This window comes from Dreissena polymorpha, chromosome 7 (assembly GCF_020536995.1).
Source record: "Dreissena polymorpha isolate Duluth1 chromosome 7, UMN_Dpol_1.0, whole genome shotgun sequence".
Taxonomy (NCBI): Eukaryota; Metazoa; Mollusca; class Bivalvia; order Myida; family Dreissenidae; genus Dreissena; species Dreissena polymorpha.
The window spans coordinates 21,549,782-21,570,703 of NC_068361.1; the positions used below are offsets into that span (position 1 = coordinate 21,549,782).

The 20,922-nt window shown below is 31.8% G+C and overlaps 1 protein-coding gene across 2 annotated transcripts in view; it reads left to right on the top strand.

Annotated features, from left to right (window-relative positions):
- LOC127838830 (fibrillin-2-like) overlaps nucleotides 1-20,922 on the top strand; it is a 40,165-nt gene that overhangs the window by 6,498 nt on the left and 12,745 nt on the right. The window contains exon 1 of one of the 2 annotated variants that reach the window (XM_052366827.1): nucleotides 3,465-3,627. The exons of the other annotated variant lie outside the window; for it this stretch is intronic. Coding sequence (XP_052222787.1) covers nucleotides 3,619-3,627 — 9 coding nt within the window. The 5' untranslated portion in view covers nucleotides 3,465-3,618. Of the gene's footprint in view, nucleotides 1-3,464; nucleotides 3,628-20,922 lie in introns of those variants that run through there. 2 annotated transcript variants of the gene reach the window in all.

Sequence of the window (20,922 nt, forward strand, 5' to 3'; positions counted from 1 at the left end):
GAAACACCAGCCACGAGCCGCAACTTGTATATGGACCACAGCCTTCAGCTTAAGAACACTTTTTTGTTGCCGGGAAAGTCACTCCATTTTCACGGGGACCTACGCGGAGTTCAATAGGTTGTTATCAGTAGAGCAATATTTCGTTGTGAAGATGGGGAAAGTTTACGATCGTGTTTACACCAAGTTTGTTTTAACATTTTTAGCAGATACATCGCTACTTTGATAATGTAATTACAATTTTATTTTACTTCGCTAATAGGTTATTTGGATGGGATGGTTTGAAATCTATTTAGCTGACGAAATAAGATAAACTACAATAATACAATATAGATAATTCTGGTACGAGATTTATGTTTCCGTTTTAGTACTCAGCAATATGTAATTTACATGCACTAAATTCAAACAATTTCAAATAAATGTTATTTATACCTCACAGGCGGTGACCCCAGTTGAGCAGATGAATGTCACGCGCTGTGTGGTATTAATTCCATGAACTGTATGACATTCAATCATTTTTAATTATGCTATTGCTCTCTATTTTGCTGCTGAAACATGCAAGAACCGCTGTATATACTTTTTACGGGTAAAGAATGTGGCGCAATCACCGACAATTGTGTGACATGGCCAATTTCAAGTGTAAATAAGAACTTAAATGTTGTTTGACTTTATTAAATAATTATCATACAAAAAAACTGTCGCGGAAGCATTGTCCAATATACTAAAAAAGACTGTGCTATTGAGCATAATCAAGTTATTTACAGTGTATAATACGATTAGTGAATAGTTAGCATAAATATTGTGTGTTGTTTGCGAGTTGATTTTGAACATTTCCGTAATCCAAGTACATGCGTTTTCATGAATGTATTGATTGCATTTACTGTTCCGTGTAACCTACCTTTACTTCTTTTAAATTCAAAACCAAGATGTATTTAAACAAAATAATATGTTTTTCACAAAATGCGAACACCTTCATATATATCGTCATAATGGGTGCACATCTTTAAAGTTATTTATTCTTGATACACAATAAGTCATTTCATTAAATTTATCGAAATGTATGCAGCTACGTAAAAATATATTAAAGATGCATGTAACACATATATATTAATATATTGAAGAACAACGTGTATATGGCAATTTGTATTACACAACGTATGAAAATACACATTGTAATCTAAAATTGCTTCCCATACAGCATGTGCAGCTGAATTGTGTTATCCCATTGTCGATGGAATGCATTTGCGACTTCAAAATATATATCCCTGGACATTATCAAAACACGAACATTTATATAGAAAGTTTCAATTTACGGCTGTACGTTAAGGCCAATTATGAACATACGCAATTGCAATGTGTACTTAAAGTAAAATTCGTATTTTAACAACATATTTATATAATTGATTTTAGATTTAATCTCGAAAAAAACACCTATGCATTTATACATTAGTGTGCGCATAATACCGTGATAAAAAGACGAACATGAAACATAACAAAAATAAATAAGCAAACATATTGAATCTATACTGTTTTATTATCAAACCTATGTCCTTGCCTTTGAAGGATATTTGAACATAAGCATGATTTAATATTATGCTATGCATTATGTTGCCCATAACTGTGTATGGTAGCCGTTACAGGAATTAAGTTCTTTTAATACACCAATGACTCAAGTGAGCACGCGTCTTCTAAATTACTTCATGTAATAAATCAAGTTAAGTGCACACTTTACCGGTCATTTATCGGCTTTCATAGTTTGAATATGTGAAAGTCGTTAAAAGGTGTGTAATAAGGCCATTATCATGACCTAACTGGACGTGTTGACATTTAGAGATAACAAAACTATAATAGATGTGAAAATTCAGTTAGGAAATGAACAAAATAACACTTCAACTTAAATGATAATTTTAACGTAAAACTTCGGGATAAAAAAACGTTTTATATGAAACACAAATACGGATATTTTTTTTTTATGAATTCACACATTATAACCAAACTTGTTTTTAAAAATAACCGGTATTTCATAAAGTTATCTATTTGTGTACGATGGCAGAATCTGCGATTTCACTTGTAAAGTTCGATGTGCGCCTACAGCCACAAGGCTGACGAAGTATACTTGCATGGTTGTGGAATATAAAAGCAATGCTCTTCACGAAATAAGGATGTTACACAGTTTGATATTGTTCTTAAAAAAATGATATACCCTTGTTCACGCAAAACCATCTAAACGTGCACACCAAGAGATACAAAAAAAGAAACAACCGTCTGGCAAAATCTATTCGGTTAAAACCATTTTTTCAAAAACGCGTTTAATCTATTTCAACAAAATAGTATTGATACTTCACAAATGACAAGCGACGTAATTTATTTAAGATATATAAACACTTTATGTGGCAATGAATCATTTGAATGTTTATCTTTTTCTTCAAGACACAGTTTGTTGCTACAAATGACCTATTTGCCTTCGATCCCATGTTATACATTGTAACATTTATTACAGTATTCGATCTTTGTATGATGCATAATTGTCAAACAAATCATGCGCAAATATTTGAATAATGATGTAGCATTTAAAATGTTAAAACAATAATTGAAGCTGTTTTCCTTTAATTCCAAAGTTAAAATTATCATGAGACAATATTAGAAATTAGCTAAATCTCGTTTCTTACATAATTAGAAATACAATCCTTACACTGTGTTAACTTTAAATTGATATCCTCTCGATCAAGAATTAAATAGCATTATTGCCAGTCTGATTTTTTTTACATCAACATTGTATTTATATATTTGGTTCCAATATGGGCGAGTTCAACTCACATTATTTTTTCCTTAGTTAAACAATCGTGTTTTTTCTCACAATACTTGACTATTGGTTATGACCACTTTACTCAGAATATCTGTCTAAATCACGACTGGTTGCGTCTGTGTAACAACAGTGGGTACACGTACACTGGGTTATTATACTTGGAGTTTCCGAAGAATTTTGACAAATACATAAAAACATAAGCAGGCATTTAACAATATAGTGTTGCATTCAATATTTTATCTGTCATTGTGGTATACGCCTATTTTGCAAATGTTCGAAAACAAATGTTTCAAATGATGTATTATTATATTGTTTACGACCGATGATTTTCCATAAACAAAATTGTTATTTAAAGTATGTGTCTTAGTAATCAATATTGTGATTGTTCATGTATAGATTTTACGTTCATGATTAAATCTAACATTGTTTTAAAGACATACACCCAACTAGCAACATGTTCATTAAATACAGAACATTATTTTGTGCAACTAGATTTTCAGCTCGATTGTGTAAAATTCACAAACCAATGGTTTTAGCATTTTTGCTTCAAGATAATTCATCAACTATTGAAGCTTTTATTAGAAAGTGTGCAATTTATGCGCACTTGTTTCAGGATACACGCATCCGGAAGAAACCGGATAAATATGTGTTTTATTAAAATGATAAAGCTTTTGTTTAAACAACAAGCCAGATTGAATACGTTGTTAAGAAAGATATGCCTTTAAAAAGTGGTATCTTTCACAAAGCAGTCACTTGTCTAATCCTGTGTAGGCACGTAGCTGTGTTTCAGGAGATTTTATACAGTGGTGCAGAATATGAAAATGGTTCGTTTACTTTGATTAAATTTAATTTCTATCTAAATATATATTGATATTAAAATAATGTGTGTAATGTGGTTTCGCTTAGCTAGAGTTTAAATAACACCTTGTTAAACTACAAATTTATGCCGTTATACTGTTTTTATTTATCACATATTTATCTTTGAATTGAATACTGTAATTGATGACTATACACTAATACTCTTTTAGTCTAAGATGTATTTCATGGGTATCAAACAAGTAAGCAAGTTCTATTTTTGTAATATATTAATGCAAGTTATTTTGTTAATTTGCTGAAATTATACCTTTATAAAACACAAATATATATGTTTACTATTTGTGAATTTTTTGTTTGCCAACGCAATCACAGACATAGACCCGTTTTGCAAGTAAACACATGTAGATTTAAGTTATATTTGATAGTGTTTGATTGAAGTTTTTTTTTAATGTAGTGTTACTTTAACACAACAATAGTGTTATCATGCATGTGTAGTGGTATCACACACCATAGTGATATAAATACTAATATCAGTGATGTTGTTTTTTAAAATTATATAAATACTCCGTTTTCTAACTCTTTTTAACTTAAGATCATGGGAAGATCATCTACTTAATATGAAAACGTATGAGCATTGTAAAGTATTATTTCACTTGGCAAAAATCTGTACAATTTTATCTAAAATCTCTTTTGTCTGGGGACAGACAACGTAACAGGCGTTGAGTGTTTACATTGTACCAGACGTGGTGTGTTGATGACTATATGTTTTTACAGGCATGCTCTAAGCCTAAGTGCAGTACATATATTGTACAATACGTGTTGGGAATACGTATTTTTAGATGAGACGTACATTAGTTGTAACATATGTTGTAAATATACATACTAAACTATGTGGTGCAGACATATTTAACATACAAACTTGACAAGCATTATAACTCACGGATGTTTAAGTACAGTTTACAACATATGTTGTACCGACAGTGAAACAGACCTGGTTTACAGACAGTGTAATTCCCACTTGATATAATGACAGTGCAATATACCCGTTGAACATACTGGATGTGCTGACATTGTACCCTGCATGTCTTGCTGAAATTGTAACTTAACGGGCGTATTGGCTGTGTAACATACCTGTTGCTGTTGTGCTGACTGTGTAATAGACCTGGTGTACTGAACATGTAACATGCCGTATGTACCGCCATTTGGTAATGCCTGATGTACCTTCATCGCACAACGAACCTCAGACAGTTAAACAAACCTGGTTCACTAACAGTGAAGGTTAGATTTTGGAAACATCAAGACCCAAACCCAACTGACCTTTGCTAATTTATTTGATATAACAGGTCAACTGTAAGTAGCTGATTGGAAATAACTTTTGTATATACAATGGGTCAGTGTTGTTTGTGGTTGTTTGTACTGTCGGATTTGTTATCAATACTTAGTTCCGGAATACATCTATTTACTTAAAGTGTATGTATAGGTTACTAATATGCCTCCCAATTGACCAGAATCCAATATACGATTGGGTAATGTTTTTAAATGTTTGTGTGTGTGTAAATCTCATATTTAATTGTTTTATTAACTTTTTTGTTTGATTGAATAGTTTAAGTTCGCACTGAGTCTCCCATAAAGAAGTTACATATATCAATCCAAATGAAAATATGATGCAAAGATATAAAACAACTTATCTTTCTAATGTTATATTTGAATTTACAGTTCACCATGCGTGTACGTTAGATACATAGGCACATTTTAATTCGTTGTTTATTAAAAAATTGATACAAACATGAAATTAAAAATTGATTCTTAGTTGCCATTGTTGCATAATCCCTGAGTCAAAAGTAAGGCAAAATGTTAACACTTAATTTGCAATAGCATACAAATGAAACATGATATTATCAGCAAACATCAACAAATACATGTTCAATTTGGATAGTAAAGTTTCTTTAAATTGAATAACAAGTGATACTTCTCAATTTACATATAAATGACAAAGTACATACGGTAATAATAACGATAGTGTATACGGCGCATTGTTGTTACCAATAATTCTTAAACACACATATATTTTAAATCATTTCAAAGGAATTGAAGTCATTTTCGTCCATACAAACTAATGCACATGGATCGAGCGTTTTATGTGGACAGGGTTGTAAACACATGCACACATTTTTGAGAATTATTGCATGTTGCCATAGTTTGTTGTCGAATAACACACTGTAAGAAGAACAGATTAATGGTAATGAAATCAGGAGTGCAAAACACCTGTGATTTGATTACACGCACTAATACTATTGACATTGGCTTATATGAAAACAAATTATTAGAGATTTATATAATATCGAAACACGTACGATAATATTTTTCGTTGTTTATTTTTTGAAAAGTCATTTATATAATCTTCAACCATCTATCTGCAACGTATTTTCGCCCGCGCTTTACAACATATCATTTAATAGAAATAAACCAGAACGTCATTTTATTGATAAACAATGTGTGAATGACGTCCGATTGAATGATACACATCAACGATAAAAAAAGATGTCACTTTAATAGATATATCAACGAAGGCAATATGCTTACAAATATTGCTACAATAATCTATTAAATAACGGTTACGTTTCGTGTAAATCTAATTAAGTCTTAAATCATACATAATGTGTTGTTTTTTTTTTAAGTGTACACAAGAACGATAACCTTGTATTTGTTTGTATTTGACTAAAAACGCGTTTAAGCTCGTATATTAGACGGTATAACTTTCCGGATTACGACTCCGAAATACTTCAGAAGAATTTGCAAAAGACTGTCATAAATTAAAACACAATAATTAAAACTGGGTTTTCTTCTTTGTGTATAATCAGTCGGACCCTACTTTGTCTAGCCCCGACAGTATAAATCTTTTTGGGAGAACACCGCAATTCACACATCACGTTTCAATTATTGTTTAATCCACATAAACAATGTCGCCGACGCCGCCGACGTAAACAACCACTTCTTCGACAATGATATCTCCGGTTATAGAAACGATTACAAATGCGAAGATGAATATACGTTAACTGACTTTGTGATAATTGCTATGTGAGGTTCAAAAATAGGTCCTATGTGACGGTTATCTGTAATTAACAATACGAATGAAAAGTAAAATAAACACACGACAGTCTTTAATGCAGGATCTAAATAAATGAACATAATAATAACATGTTTCTAAATCACATAACATTAATTTTAACAGATATAAATAACACATAATTGAAACGAAATCTAAATTACATTCACACAATACTGTGTGGTTTTCCTTCACCATTAATTTCAGAATTTTTAATTTAGCAAAGAAGAACTTTAATTAAAGCTACACAAATATAAATACAATAATAACTATAGCATAACAAAATGTACTTATTGTACAATGACATCTTACGTCCCCAAAACGTTATATTTCGATAATCTAAGACCACAACCCACTTGAGTCTTATTATGCCCTGATGCTCAGTACGCTGTTACAATGGGTTTAATATAATTATAAATTATAATTATAAATTCATGAACATGAAATCATTTTTTAACAATCAAATAATGGTATAAGCCCTAGCCTCAAGTTGTAAATATAACACTTTCCACAGTTTGAGACTTCCGGAAACGTCATCTACATATTCGGACACTGCTTATACGCCATATAACCATATGAAACTTTAATGCCACCTCAAAGACTGGCTAGGTTTGAGAATACAATAAAGATATACGAGCTTCCCACCCAACGTTTGATTTCAAGCCTTGAATCTTTATAAAAGGGTCAATACAATTTTAACTTCCCTATTTCCCGAAACACCGTAATATCAACATGCTGCTAGTCTGTAACAATGACGCTAGTCTGCAACATGGTAATTTTGTTAATAGCACGAGCGCGAAGGCTATCGAATAGATACACCTGAGGTTCGATTGAATGTTGGAGTGCCTTATATGTTTATAAACAGACAAAGAGGGAACGTGTAAGTTCGCTAAAGTACACCACCATCATCGTTTCAATAGAAATTGCTTTTTAGCGATTAGTGACATATTTGCTGTACTGGTTCTGGTTTTATGTAATAAGATGGTAAGGTCTATTAAAAGCCCGTTAGGAATTACAATGGATCTACCAGAATTACTATTGATGTTTGTCTGTTTGTCTGTCTGTCTGTATGCCCTTAGCCACTATTTCGTCCTAAGGGATTCTCGTACTATTTTCAACTTGCTAAAATCAACATGCATTTAAACACACCGGGTTTTCAAACAGTCTACCATAATTGTTGTCCAAACATTTTAACCTAACTGGTGAACATACATTGGGACATACCTGGGGTATTGAAAGTGTAGCGTTCCTGACAGTGTGATTTATTTGGTATAATGACGATGTTACATACCTGGTGTAAAGACATATTAACACAACAAGTATACGTACAGTTTGTCTTACGTGATGTAATGACAATGTAGCGTACCTGGTGCAGTAACTATGTAACATACTTTGTGAACTGACAGTGTACCTGGTATACAGGGAGTCTAAGATGGCGTTTGAAATGACAGTTTGTCTTACTCTTATGTTATATAGTCAGCACTACATACGCGGTGTGCATACATTGTAAAATATTGTCAGATTTTTTATTACAATCAACAACTTACTGACCTCCTTTGCAAGAAAAATTGTTACGTCACGAATTAGTATTCAATCAGTTTATCCGTTGTTTATTTAAGCAATGTCATATAGATCTTTTAACAAAATGCATTAAGGAGTTTTTCGCAGATGCAATCTATGTGTACTTTTTCATTTATGGGACAATATCGCTTTAGGTATTGCAATGTATCAGTTTTATTTCATGTATGTAAACGTGCATCAATATGATCATGTTCAACGTTTCTCTTTTCTGATTTGTTACACGTGACTGAACATCTTTGATGAAAGAATGGTAAATTGTCGAAAAAACTAAATGTTTATTTGTATGCATAATGAACCAGTAAAATCAAGGAGGTATGTGCGTAGTCTTTTCATATATTAAGATTAACTGAATCGATGCATAACAATGAAATACAATAATAATCAATTATAATCGATATACCATTACATATTAATTTATGTTACATATCTATTAAGTGCTAATAATACGAAAATTAGAACATAAAGGACAATACCAATCGAAAAAAAGTATTGTATACTTCTTACATTGTTTTTGCTATAAAAACAACGGTTGAAGTCAACTTTTTCTTACAGAGTTAAAATAACCACATCATATTTTGGGCTGCATAACCTTTTTTTGAATTGCTGCATCAAGAGTGTAAGCTAGAACCGTCATTGCTATACCAATACAATTAAAGTCAGTTTAATTGCAACCCTGTTCTAAAAGTTACTTTCATATAACATGTAAACACACATGAATCCACAAGGTGAAAACTTACACTAAAATGTTGCACTACACTGCCATGGCAATTTCAGCACTATGTTATTCGTAATATTGCTCATCGTTGTTTGCTGTGAAATTAAACAAAGTGAGTGGCTATTTATTGCTTAACAAAGGGACACAACTACGATAACATGTTGCATTCATGTTCCAAGTATGTATTGACACGAGGTATTTAAAGTGACCTACATGTATTGAAATATTACATGCAAGCACTACGTGGAAAACTATATATTGCACGTGTGTTATCATCATTTTTCTTATTGAAAACACATTATAAAAATGCATAAGTGTCTAACGTGCAAACATGTTTAAACACAATTTAAATAAAACATGTATAATGGGTAGTTATTGCATAGATTAAAAGAAGAATCTACTCAGGCTTGATTTCTTTGATTACGCTATGGGACACTCACTGTGAATTTAATAAATTGGATAATATATGAATATGCGGTCTTAAATTGATATTACAACATCACAGCAAGTGTACTATGTGAGTTATGAAGATATGCGCTTCAAATAAACAAAACAGAGTATAAAACCGTTAACTATCACAAGCATACCGTACACAAAGTAAATGTGAAAATATAAAGTGATACGATCGAATCACACACTAAATTTGCCTATTGCCATATTGCGTGTTTAAACTTGATAAAAAAGCTGATTGTAATGCCTTAATAGGACAAGCTTTAGCAATTCGTTTTTGTCATTAACTACCAGTTTTGCTGGTAAAGCGTAGGTTGGCAAGCAAATTTGTAAACATAATTTCGTATTACCTTTTTTATATATTTTTTTCTAATTTTAACAATGGCATTGGACTATCAAGGAAATATATTTTTTGTATCATAAATATTATATTTTGGAGTCAAGTTGATACAGCTATTATCTTTTTAGCAGTCAGGGAGTCAATCTCAAAATAGATTATTCGTTCAAAAGATTTTGCCACAACCACCTTTGGAATGGGGCAATATTATTTGGTAGGTAGGCTATGACAAAGCAAGATACAATTTGTTTATTGATGGCTGTTAAATTTAATTAAAATAGCGTTATTATCAAGTTCACTATTAAACACATACTTGATGTTTTCTTTACCGAACTGAACACACCCTTTTTCATTTTTATTGTTTATCTTTTAAAAGTGTTATTTGTTAGGTTTTATGTCTTAGTTATAGTAAACGAAATAGCTATAATTTGTTCGATTTCGACTACATATACAAGTTAAGTACTAGAAACATGTTCTGAAAATCTCTTTACTGACCCTCACTATGTAATCCTCGCACTGTTCGAATGTTATCACAGTATTCTAGTCACAAGGCAAAATATTATCAACGTTTAGTTTCTCGAGTGTTGCAAGAATACACACACATTTGTGAAATTATTTTAAAGTTAAAATGAATTTAAGTCTGCTGATGCCGTTTCTTCCGTGTATAAACACAACAGTTTTCAATAATGATCTAATGCATATTCAAAATACGTACTGATGTAAGATATAATTATTTATCAATGTATTTATATTAGTACAATCATTATTTAAACCGGTTTTATGTCACAATGCTTTGAATTGAAGCGGTTATGCCATATTAAATCACTTCAAATGGAATTTCCTACATCATGTTATAACACTGGCAGCCGATAATAAGTATAAGTCGTCTGGCAATGTTTCTGGAATTTATTAGTTTGTTTATTGCTGCAAAAATGACATCAATTATGTTTCGTTTGCAAATTGTTTTTTGTTCGGTAATGCCAACAATCATTAGTAAACCGTCAAAATAAATAGTAAATTGAACTACACTTCATACACTATATAATAATGGCTGTTTAAGAAGGTGCGTTGTCATCAACCTTCGTTATCTTATACAAGATACAAGTGCAGTATGTTTATCACTCTAGATGCTTACACTAAAAAAACTAATTAAGTGCAACTTAAGTTAAGATTTTCCTTCAAAGGACATCGTCTCCATTACGCCTTTAATAAGAGTTTTGCACATTAAAATGAAGAAGTTTAAGTTTTATTAATATTTGTCTTAAATTCAAAGAACGCAGAAGGGTCAGCGCAGCTTTAAAAACAAGTCTGCAAACTGTTCAACAAAAGGCCATTTTTGGCATTAAGAATAGTTGCTTCATCAATCTTAAATGGACGATGATGGTTTGTAATACGAACACTTACATTTTATAGGCCTTGCGATCTTGTAAATAAGCAGGGATTTATCTGTATTTTACTTACTTCCTATTATTTGCAATAGTTTCCATTGTATTATAAATTGACATTATAGTTATTTATGAATGATAATATAAAGAGGAAACATGTAACTTTGTATTTTTAAAACTTCTCTTTCAATGTTTTGTTAAATTTGAGTTAAATTTAAGTTGTGTGATATATTGAGATTTATTTCGAGTTTTTAGTTCAAACATGCACCGTGTTTGAATTTTCAGGGAGGGATTTAATCTTTAGTATTGAAAGCAATTGAAAGCAACTGAAATGAAAATATAAAATCGCTTACCTTGGCAGGCTAGATATGACATGTTTTTCATGTTATTTATGCACTTGATTTAATCAAATATTGTTTTATACATTGGTATTCAAAAGACTTCGTGCATGACACGGGTTTCTGTTTCCTTTATTAAAAGAGACGATGAATGCCAAAAGATATGTTTGCAAGACTATTGAAGAAGTAAAGTAATTATGTTTACACAGACCTAATTAGTTTGGCGGTAACATAAATGAACTCAGCGGTAAGTTTGCAAATAAGTATGATTGATAGATTTTATTTGGGGATGATTCTGTTTTAAGAGCAATTCATTCAAGTCGTAGAGTTCTTCTAAAAAGTCAATATTAAGTGGTTGCTAACGAGCACAAAATAGACCCAATACAAATACTTTGGCACACTTAATCATTCAATTTAGGTGCGAATGAAACAAGCGTCGCTTATTAAAAAATGCATACAGAAATGTTTAAATCAATATATGTTAATACAGTACAATACCACATGCTATGCATAACAGTAAATTTGAGCGTGGCGATACTTCTTGGTTATTCTTAACTCTCGTTTTATACTCGTGGTTTTTTGCTTTTTACTAATTTATGGAAATAGGTTTTAGCCATAAAAGACTTGTAAAAATGAGGATTCTTTCCTATTGATTTAAATTATTACTTTGAAATTCACATGGCCTTTCAAAAATCCGTCAACTCATAGGAAAGGTAGAAGACAGAGCTCATAGACTGTAAACATTTTTATTGCGTTAATATTGCTGTCATCGCGGGATCGCTCAAAATATCAGGTATTGGTAAGTGGTTTTCCATATAAAGATATTACCAGTGTATCGCGTACAAGTTGCTTGCTTTGTTAAAGCTCGAAGTTTACGTCGTTATCATATGAAACACACTGAAGTACACAGTCATGTTCATATGTTGAGGGAAACTGGTCAAACGAACGTTTTATAATGAGATCCCAATGCCTGAATACTTCTAAATCATAGTATTGTTATGTTTAATGTTTTTAAATACATGATCCCTAAGGCTAATGGTGTGTTGTCTTGTTAAAACTCTATATTTTCTTTTTCATGTGCAATGCTGTCATGTTCAGACGCTTTTTGTTCAATATCTATATAAAGTTAAAATCATTCTCCCATGGTAAGCTTTAGCCCGTTCGTGTTCTAATTTGTTTTAGTTTTATGAATATAGAGAAATCGCCTTTAAACATCAATATCTAGAGGTTTAGCAATCGTCGTGTATGCTAGTATTTGCTCAACATACTCATGGGGTCTTAATTGGCCCCTTCTTAGGGGTACATTCTTTTATATAGAGTGAACTTTTGAACATTAGTCTTTTCTAAAACCTCACGGCACAGAGTTTTATTATGTGGTTAGTATCATGATTTTGTCAAGTAATCACTTAAAGTAAGAGTTTCACGTCAAAATAAAGCACGTCAAAGTGGTCGCACGCTTGATGAAGTCATTAAGAGGAATAACGTTAAAGCATCTATTTTCTAAAATACTAAGCCAAATTATTTATTTTGTTAGTTGTAGTCATCATTCGTTACAAAGTTCGTTTAAATTATACCAAAGCGGTAAACATTATTCAGGTTTCACCAGCGTTGCATATACTAAAATAGGAAACTCTAACCAAATTATGACGTTTTAAACCGCAAAGCTCATAACTTTCATAGTTTGTATATAGTATCAACTAAACGATCTCTACATATTATGGTTTTCAAATAATGACCCTAAGGTAAAACGTGCGAAGGGATACCACTCTTTGAAATATATATCAGGTAAACCCTAGACTTTTCTATTTGGTATCAAGCATCACCTAGAGGTAATAAACAGTTTTTATTTGAATTGTACACAAGGCGTCATATCTTGCCTCTCCCCGAGGGTCATCTTTAATAAATAAACATCAACAGTGAAAACCGTAAACACATATATTATTGCTTAACCGTAACACCCACGGCGTCCATGTTTAGTATTCATGAGCACCATCTAAAGGTAATCTCAATTTTTACGTTATGCTCCTAGCCTCAAACAGGTTGTCACCAGTCTAACATTGACTTATATAGCTAAAACCGTTGTGCATCTTCAATATAAAGAAGTGAAACTCAAGTCATAAATAACGTCCATACTTTTTGTAGCATCATCTTGGGGATATTTTCATCGTTGGTTCCAATATTGTGCACGTGTTTAAGGGGGCCAAGTCAATCGGTCGCATGTTCAGCTCACCTGAGAATAACTAGCCCATGGTGATATATTGTTTACCATGATGTCCGATATGAGTGCGTCCGTCAACATGTTTATAAACTTAAATGCTCCCGGACCTTTAAACAGAATAACGACTTTTAAAAAGGATTGTTAATTGCGATATCTTCAATAAAAGTTGCTGGAAATGGTTTTAATAAAGTGTTTAATTAATTTAAATTATACAGATTTTCTTTGTCGGGATGGCACAAAGGTGTAAGAAAAGGTTTGTAGCCTCGAATTGTTGTCCTGTTTTGTTTTTTTAATCGTCCCGGGTGTGTCAACATTGGCCCCTTTATTTGGCTAACGTTCTTCTTGGAAACCGCATATTTTAAGGGTTTCATATTGTTTATGAAGCATCAACGTGAAGTTTCCTTTTTTTGCAAGCGGTTTCAAAACAGGCGTCACAAGTGTCACCGTTTCTACATTGAATACTATAGGGAAAAGTATCATTACCCGTCCATGTATGAAACCGCAAAGTTCATGGCTTTAACATACGCTATTAAGGATTATCTTGAGGCTATCAAAAAAGTACGTTTAAAGCATGCCAATTGGGTCAAAATTGGTACAGTCCAATGGTCACCCGTTTTACATAGACATTTCTTATACCAAAGTATAAAAGTATATTATACCAAAGTATAAAAGTAATTGTATATAAAATATTATGTTCTGAAACGGAATAGCTCTTATTTAAAACATAATTTTGTATTTGCCATAATGCGTAATCTAAAGGTCCTCTACACAGTTTGTTCAGATCATATCTTTTGAATCAAAATGGTGATGCCCAGAGTGTTACCAACTCATCATCCATGTTATAAATCAAACGAAAGTATTTTTTAAAATGTGTTGTACTTTCCTTTGCAAATGATTTAATCTGGGATAAATTTTGCATACCGTAAACTAGTTTAAACTGTTTTGCACAGAATGTTAACATAAAAAATGAAAGAAACATATGCAGTAGAATAATTCTTGTATGATATGTTTAATGGCAAATCAAGCTAATTCACACAATAAGACATTTAACACAAAAGCTGCTAATGCTATGATCTATAATATTATGATCCATTTTGGAATCACTTCTTTTTAGTTGCTTTTGAAGATTAAATAAGTTTAAAACGTAACGAGAGGTGAAAATCACGTTGTTATTCACACTATTTTTCAACACACAAGTACTTTAGTATGTTTGTAATCAGAGCAAATATATTATGACCGTACTGTCCCGATATTTTCAAACGACAGTAAGATTACCGGACCTTACATTTGTGAAAACAAGATTCGAAAATGTTTCGTTCAAAGTTGGATCCAGACAGTTATTGCGTTAACTATTTGTGCTTTGTGTGTGCTTCTAAGTATTACGCATAGTCGATCATTGTATTGTAACGTAATTTCGACAAAATTATCAGTGTAAGAGTAATATGTATCCTATGTTGTAATACAGGACAGCGTTGGATATGTCATAAAGGAGACTCTTTGAAATGTTTCCATCCAAAACTGAACATATACAAAGACACACTTGAACTATTCGTGTTCGCCATAAATATAATTGCGTTCTAGTTAATCTCGTTGATGTTTTAAAATTGGTTTTAGATAGAAAAACGTTGTAGGTATCTCAGTGTATAGAAACGGTTTGGTAACTGAATATAGTATTCACTACCTGAACTAAATGCGACGCGGAGTATTATGTATGGCATTTTAATTTTGAAACGTTCAAATATTACACAATTCATTACAAAAGGTAACCTGTTTGTTTTGTACTTGATACGTGAATATGCATTCTTTTATCAAAATGAACAATGAAAACAATGCCAAAACCTATATTTTTGTAATTGCATGCCAGCAAGCTATGACATGCTATATTAGGGTCGTTTATATTCGAATTAAACCGCAGGGTACTAAAACACCCCAAGGTAATTTGTTGACAGTACACTCGCAGGACTTGAAATTTGATATCTGATATTTGTTAAGATAACTTTTTGTTGAGAGTTATGTATGCAATTACTTTCAAAACCTCCTTTTTAATCAAACATATCGTCCTATTGCTCTTAATAACTGTGTGTTTAGGTCACGGTGAAACAAATTATTTTGGTTACGCGCATTGACAGAAGCTGACAATGTTTGCAAAGTTGCACAATGTTTGTTTTAAACACAGAGCGATCAGCTCAATAGTTATTACATTTTTGAACTCGACAAAGATCGTATTATTTCTTTGGTATTTTTTCAGTATTCATTTTAAAAATAAATAAGATTACGTATGATTATGTTCTGCGAGGCGTTTGATAAAATAATAAGCAAATAACGCATTTGTTTTTTGCCCGTTGGCACATAATTGATATGCTATCAAATTGATCTTGACCATGTTTTGATCTTCTTTATAAAGGTCCATGTTTTGTGTTTTGTAAATAATCATGTGGATAGTTTTGTTCTTTAAATTGTCATTAACATTCTCTATTTTAATAAAATCATATTGTTAATAGTATAACCGTAGATTTTAATTGTTTTTGTGTAGGGTGTCCTGTATTATAATTATATTCAAATAAAATGTAAACAAATGCTTTTCATATATCATTAACATGCGATACAAACGACGAAAACACTAAATTAACTAGAGTCTAATCATCAGGAGGTACTATGTTTTTAGGACAATTGTCAATATGACCATCTCTTCGACACAGAAAGAAATCTCAAGAACAACTATAATATGCTATTATTCAAATAGTGAAATCAACATCTTTGCAGGACGCAAACTTTTAGAATTTGGAATCAAACGGGCTCTGTATGTATAAGGGGGACTAGCTCGTAAAGGACTTAAAAATAAATTTCAACAATACGTATATTCAGTGTTATGCCGTCAAATGTATTAATTAGAAGCGTGTTTAACGATACCTGGCAGAACAAAAATACCCTTGATATATTTAGCCTAATCATACGACCATGCCATGTTTAGAAGCCATACAATGTCTTGGCGTCTTAGTTGTCATGTGTGTCAACAAAGTTTTATAGTTAAAGATGCGTAAATGCACGGGTAAGTCAGTAATCTGACAAGTGTAAGATTTTGGACGATTTTTGTGTATAAATGTCTCCAAATGTACTGCTGGAGCTTACAAGATCGAAAGTAAAACATCGTTTTATCATTAAATAGAAATCGATGTATCCATGTTGGAGTTTATGATTGTTCAAAGTTTGTTGAGCCCCGTGTTTGACTTCATTTATGATATTTGCATTTCACATGGCCCATTAGAGTTAGCGCGACATTCCGATTCTTAAATTTATATAAAATGCTTGTTGTGAACTGTGTACTTTTACAAGAACCTCACTGTGTTATGTGTGCCATTTCATTAACAAAATCAGACAAACAGACGGACGGAAGAACGGTCGTGTGGGCGGGCGGGCGCACAGACAGGTAGGCAGGCAGGGAGGTTTAGAGTCAAAAATACCAACACACACAAATATCTATTTACAGACATAAAGGTTTGAGTAAAATGCCGCCCCCCTCCCACGCAAGGAAGTTCAGTTTAAGCCATATCAAGAAGTTGTATAAGCTAATTCTACGAAGGTAAACTGTAATTAGGCAACGTCAGCAGCGTTCTTTAAACAATAAATTGAAAAGAAGCACTTCAAAGGACAACCTTGAAGACCTGCTCGTTTGTTTGCAAAGTAGTTTTGGTAACGACCCAAACTTGGTTCGTTGACAGGTAAAAAATGGCTATAAATTGGGACCATAACTACACTACATTCACTTGCTGCGGACCTGTTTAGTTAGCAATAACTGTAATTGATGATCATTGTGTTAGACCTGTAGAGGGAAAATGGTAATCACTTATATAATACTTTATAGTTGTGTGCGTTTTCATTAACTTCGATATTTCATTGCTTGTTATTTTACGTTGAATACTGGAATGCATTTTGGTCGTTACAACTATAGTACATTAAACAATTAATGTACACTCAACTAATAGTTTAATTGTATTATTATATTCTTGTTCTTTTCTGTATTCATATTGTTGAATATGTGAAAATGATGTTTTTATAATAATAATAATAATAATTACAATAATGATAATAATATGAATAATTATTATCATATTTTTATAACTATTATTAATTCAAATACTACTGCTACTACTACTACTACTACTACTACTACTACTACTACTACTACTACTACTACTACTATTACTACTACTACTGCTACTACTACTACTAATAATAATAATTATATTATTATTATATGTAGTGGTAGTAGTAGTAATAGTAGTAGTAGTAGTAGTAGTAGTAGTGTTGTACCGTTAACGTGTGCAAACATTCTACACAAATATTTCTGTAGAAATATTCACTCTTTTAAGCATTCCGCCTACGACTTTAAGAGAATAATCGGCAATTTGATGTATTATATTGTATGCGTATTATGTTGATTTTAAAACAGTTCAACAGTATTTAAAAGCAGTACATATAGCATATTGTTTTCATTCAGGTTAATACCGTAATACATTTTTCGCATGCAAGTGAGACAAAAGGTATCTGCAATCAAATTCGAGTACTTGATGTGCTTGTGTATGCCCTACATATAATAAACTTTATGTAAGAAACCCGCTTATTCAGCAACATGCACAACTACACAAGACGAACATTAAATACGATATGTCGACTGCTCAACCTTTATTTAAAAGCTAAAGTTTACAATTTATGTCAATTTGCATTCCCTTTAATTAGCGAATATCACGTTTTCATGAAAAAACAAGCTTATTCAGCAACATGCATATCAATACCATACGAATATGAACTAGTATGGTTTAATGGGTTATTCTTTATTTTAAAGCTTACGTTTATACATGAAGTTTTCATTCAATACAATTTGCAAACATCATGTATCGGCATACCATTTTCCTTTTGTATTTCTTGGCAAAAACATTTCTTATTAAATAGTGTAACAATATAAATAAGTGAAGCCTGACTAGAGAAAACGTTTTTAAAAATATAAATTACATTTGAATTTTAACGTTTTGTCAATTAGCATACAAGTAAAAATATGATATTTGAAGTGAGGATAAATAGTAGTGTTTACAAAATGCCATAAATGCTACCAAATAGTCATCATATTTAATAATGCATTACAACAGCTAAGTATCTTGAAAAAAAAAATTGAATAATACTTTAGCAAATGTGAATATTCAACAATGTATCAATGGTATTGGAGAATGCGCAAGAGATTGTAGTAGGTTATATTTGTTCTAACGTTTGTTTTAACAACATGGAATTGTTTATTCCGAATACTTGCTTATATATACTCATACATATTTACTATGCCACCTTTTCGAATCAATAACTTGTACAATTTCACAGTTTTACAGAGACACAACACGATTATTTACCATGTTTAGAATACTCTTTCGACGTATATCTGCAAAAGTTAACATTTAAATGATCATATTACCGCGTGTCCTAAGTGTGCCCTTGATCCTTCGTAAACACTCTGTCTTTGCTAAACCGCGCTGTTAGGGTAAATGTATTCCTTGTTTTCGCTCTGATTAAGACGTGTCTAACACATGGTCATTTTATCTCTTAGTAAGAATAGCAAATTACGTTTGATTTATTGTTAGCAATCATGACGCTTTGATTTTTTTTTTACAAATTACTACGCGCAATGAGATAATAGCAATAATAATTAAACGCATTACATGAAAAAGATAAACAAGATTGCTTGCTTTCGGAGTATACTTATGGAATTATTTTGACTGTAAAATTATTTTGGGATTATATGAATTTCCCTTTGTCCGTAAGTTCACCAGTCCGCCATTTCGTCATGTGCAATTGATTTATTTAATATCAAAGGCATGTGCTTCAATACTACATTTGCTGCAATTTGTAAGATAATTTTTGGTTTGACATAGTATATATTTTGATGCGGTTGTGTTATATGGAAATACTAAATGGACAATCCTGATCTCTATGTACAGACGCAAACTCGTATTTTGTTCTGTATAGTTGGTTATTTGTATTTTTGTGTTGATGTTTTATATCATACAAAGTTAAGTCATTGACAAAAATAGTTGCATAAAAACCAGGCACAAACACTAACATAACATATATAAATATCGCTTACAATTTCCAGTTTCTAAAAGAGAGTTTATATTATAAATGTATAATACAAATGGCAATATTTAAAGCGAGTTAAACTCCGCGGTCAGAATTTGTACCAAAACTCACAATTGACAATGAGAGCCTTATATTATTGTAATCCATAACGATACATTTAGCTTTTTATTAGTCATATTGACTTACTTATAACCATGATTATTCGAGAACTATCGTACATACATCTTACTTGCAATATTCCATTTGCTCGTAACGTTTCGACATTCAAGTTGTCTTCTTTCTGTCTTACTAGATAGGTACATTTCAAATAAAAGTGCCCAATATAAACGGATAGTGATTTGCGGATTTTAGTACGTGTGATAAGCATTGGAAAAACCAGAGAGATACTATTTAGCATTCTATCATTCTTTATATAAAAACAACAACATTATGATTAAATTATAATCACCAAGGGACTGTTCTTTAAGTAAGACTTTTATAATTTTTATAGAAAGATAACGGGTTAACCAACTATAGGTCGGAATATGCTCATCGAACACCATCCTTCTGTCTCCTCTGTGCATTTATGTAAGTATCGCTAGATAGAAATAGTAGGGCCGTTAAAAAAAAATCATGGGTATATTTGATTTCATATTATGTTCGCGAAACCATTCACATTTCTAAAGACGGTTACCATCAACATCATAATGTATTGTTAAATTCACCTATAGTTAATTGTATATTAGACGATAGCAAAACGATGTTTAAAAATAAGGGTTTGGATTCAACACGCGATAAAACCCTTTAGTGTATAGACACGATTATTGAATATACATACCCTCAATTATTGTCATCAAATGTAAAGTAAACCATAATGAATATGATTGCTATTTATGAACGCTTTAACATTGCAAAGAGCACTACACAGGTAAACGCGTTTGCTTTTCAATTGGTTTCATTTAAAAAAACACAATATGAAATTGAATATACCGTATGGATGTGATGACATGCCTTTCTAGTAATGGCATGTCTATATTTGCACAGGATGATGTAAACATTCAATGGTACAATGGA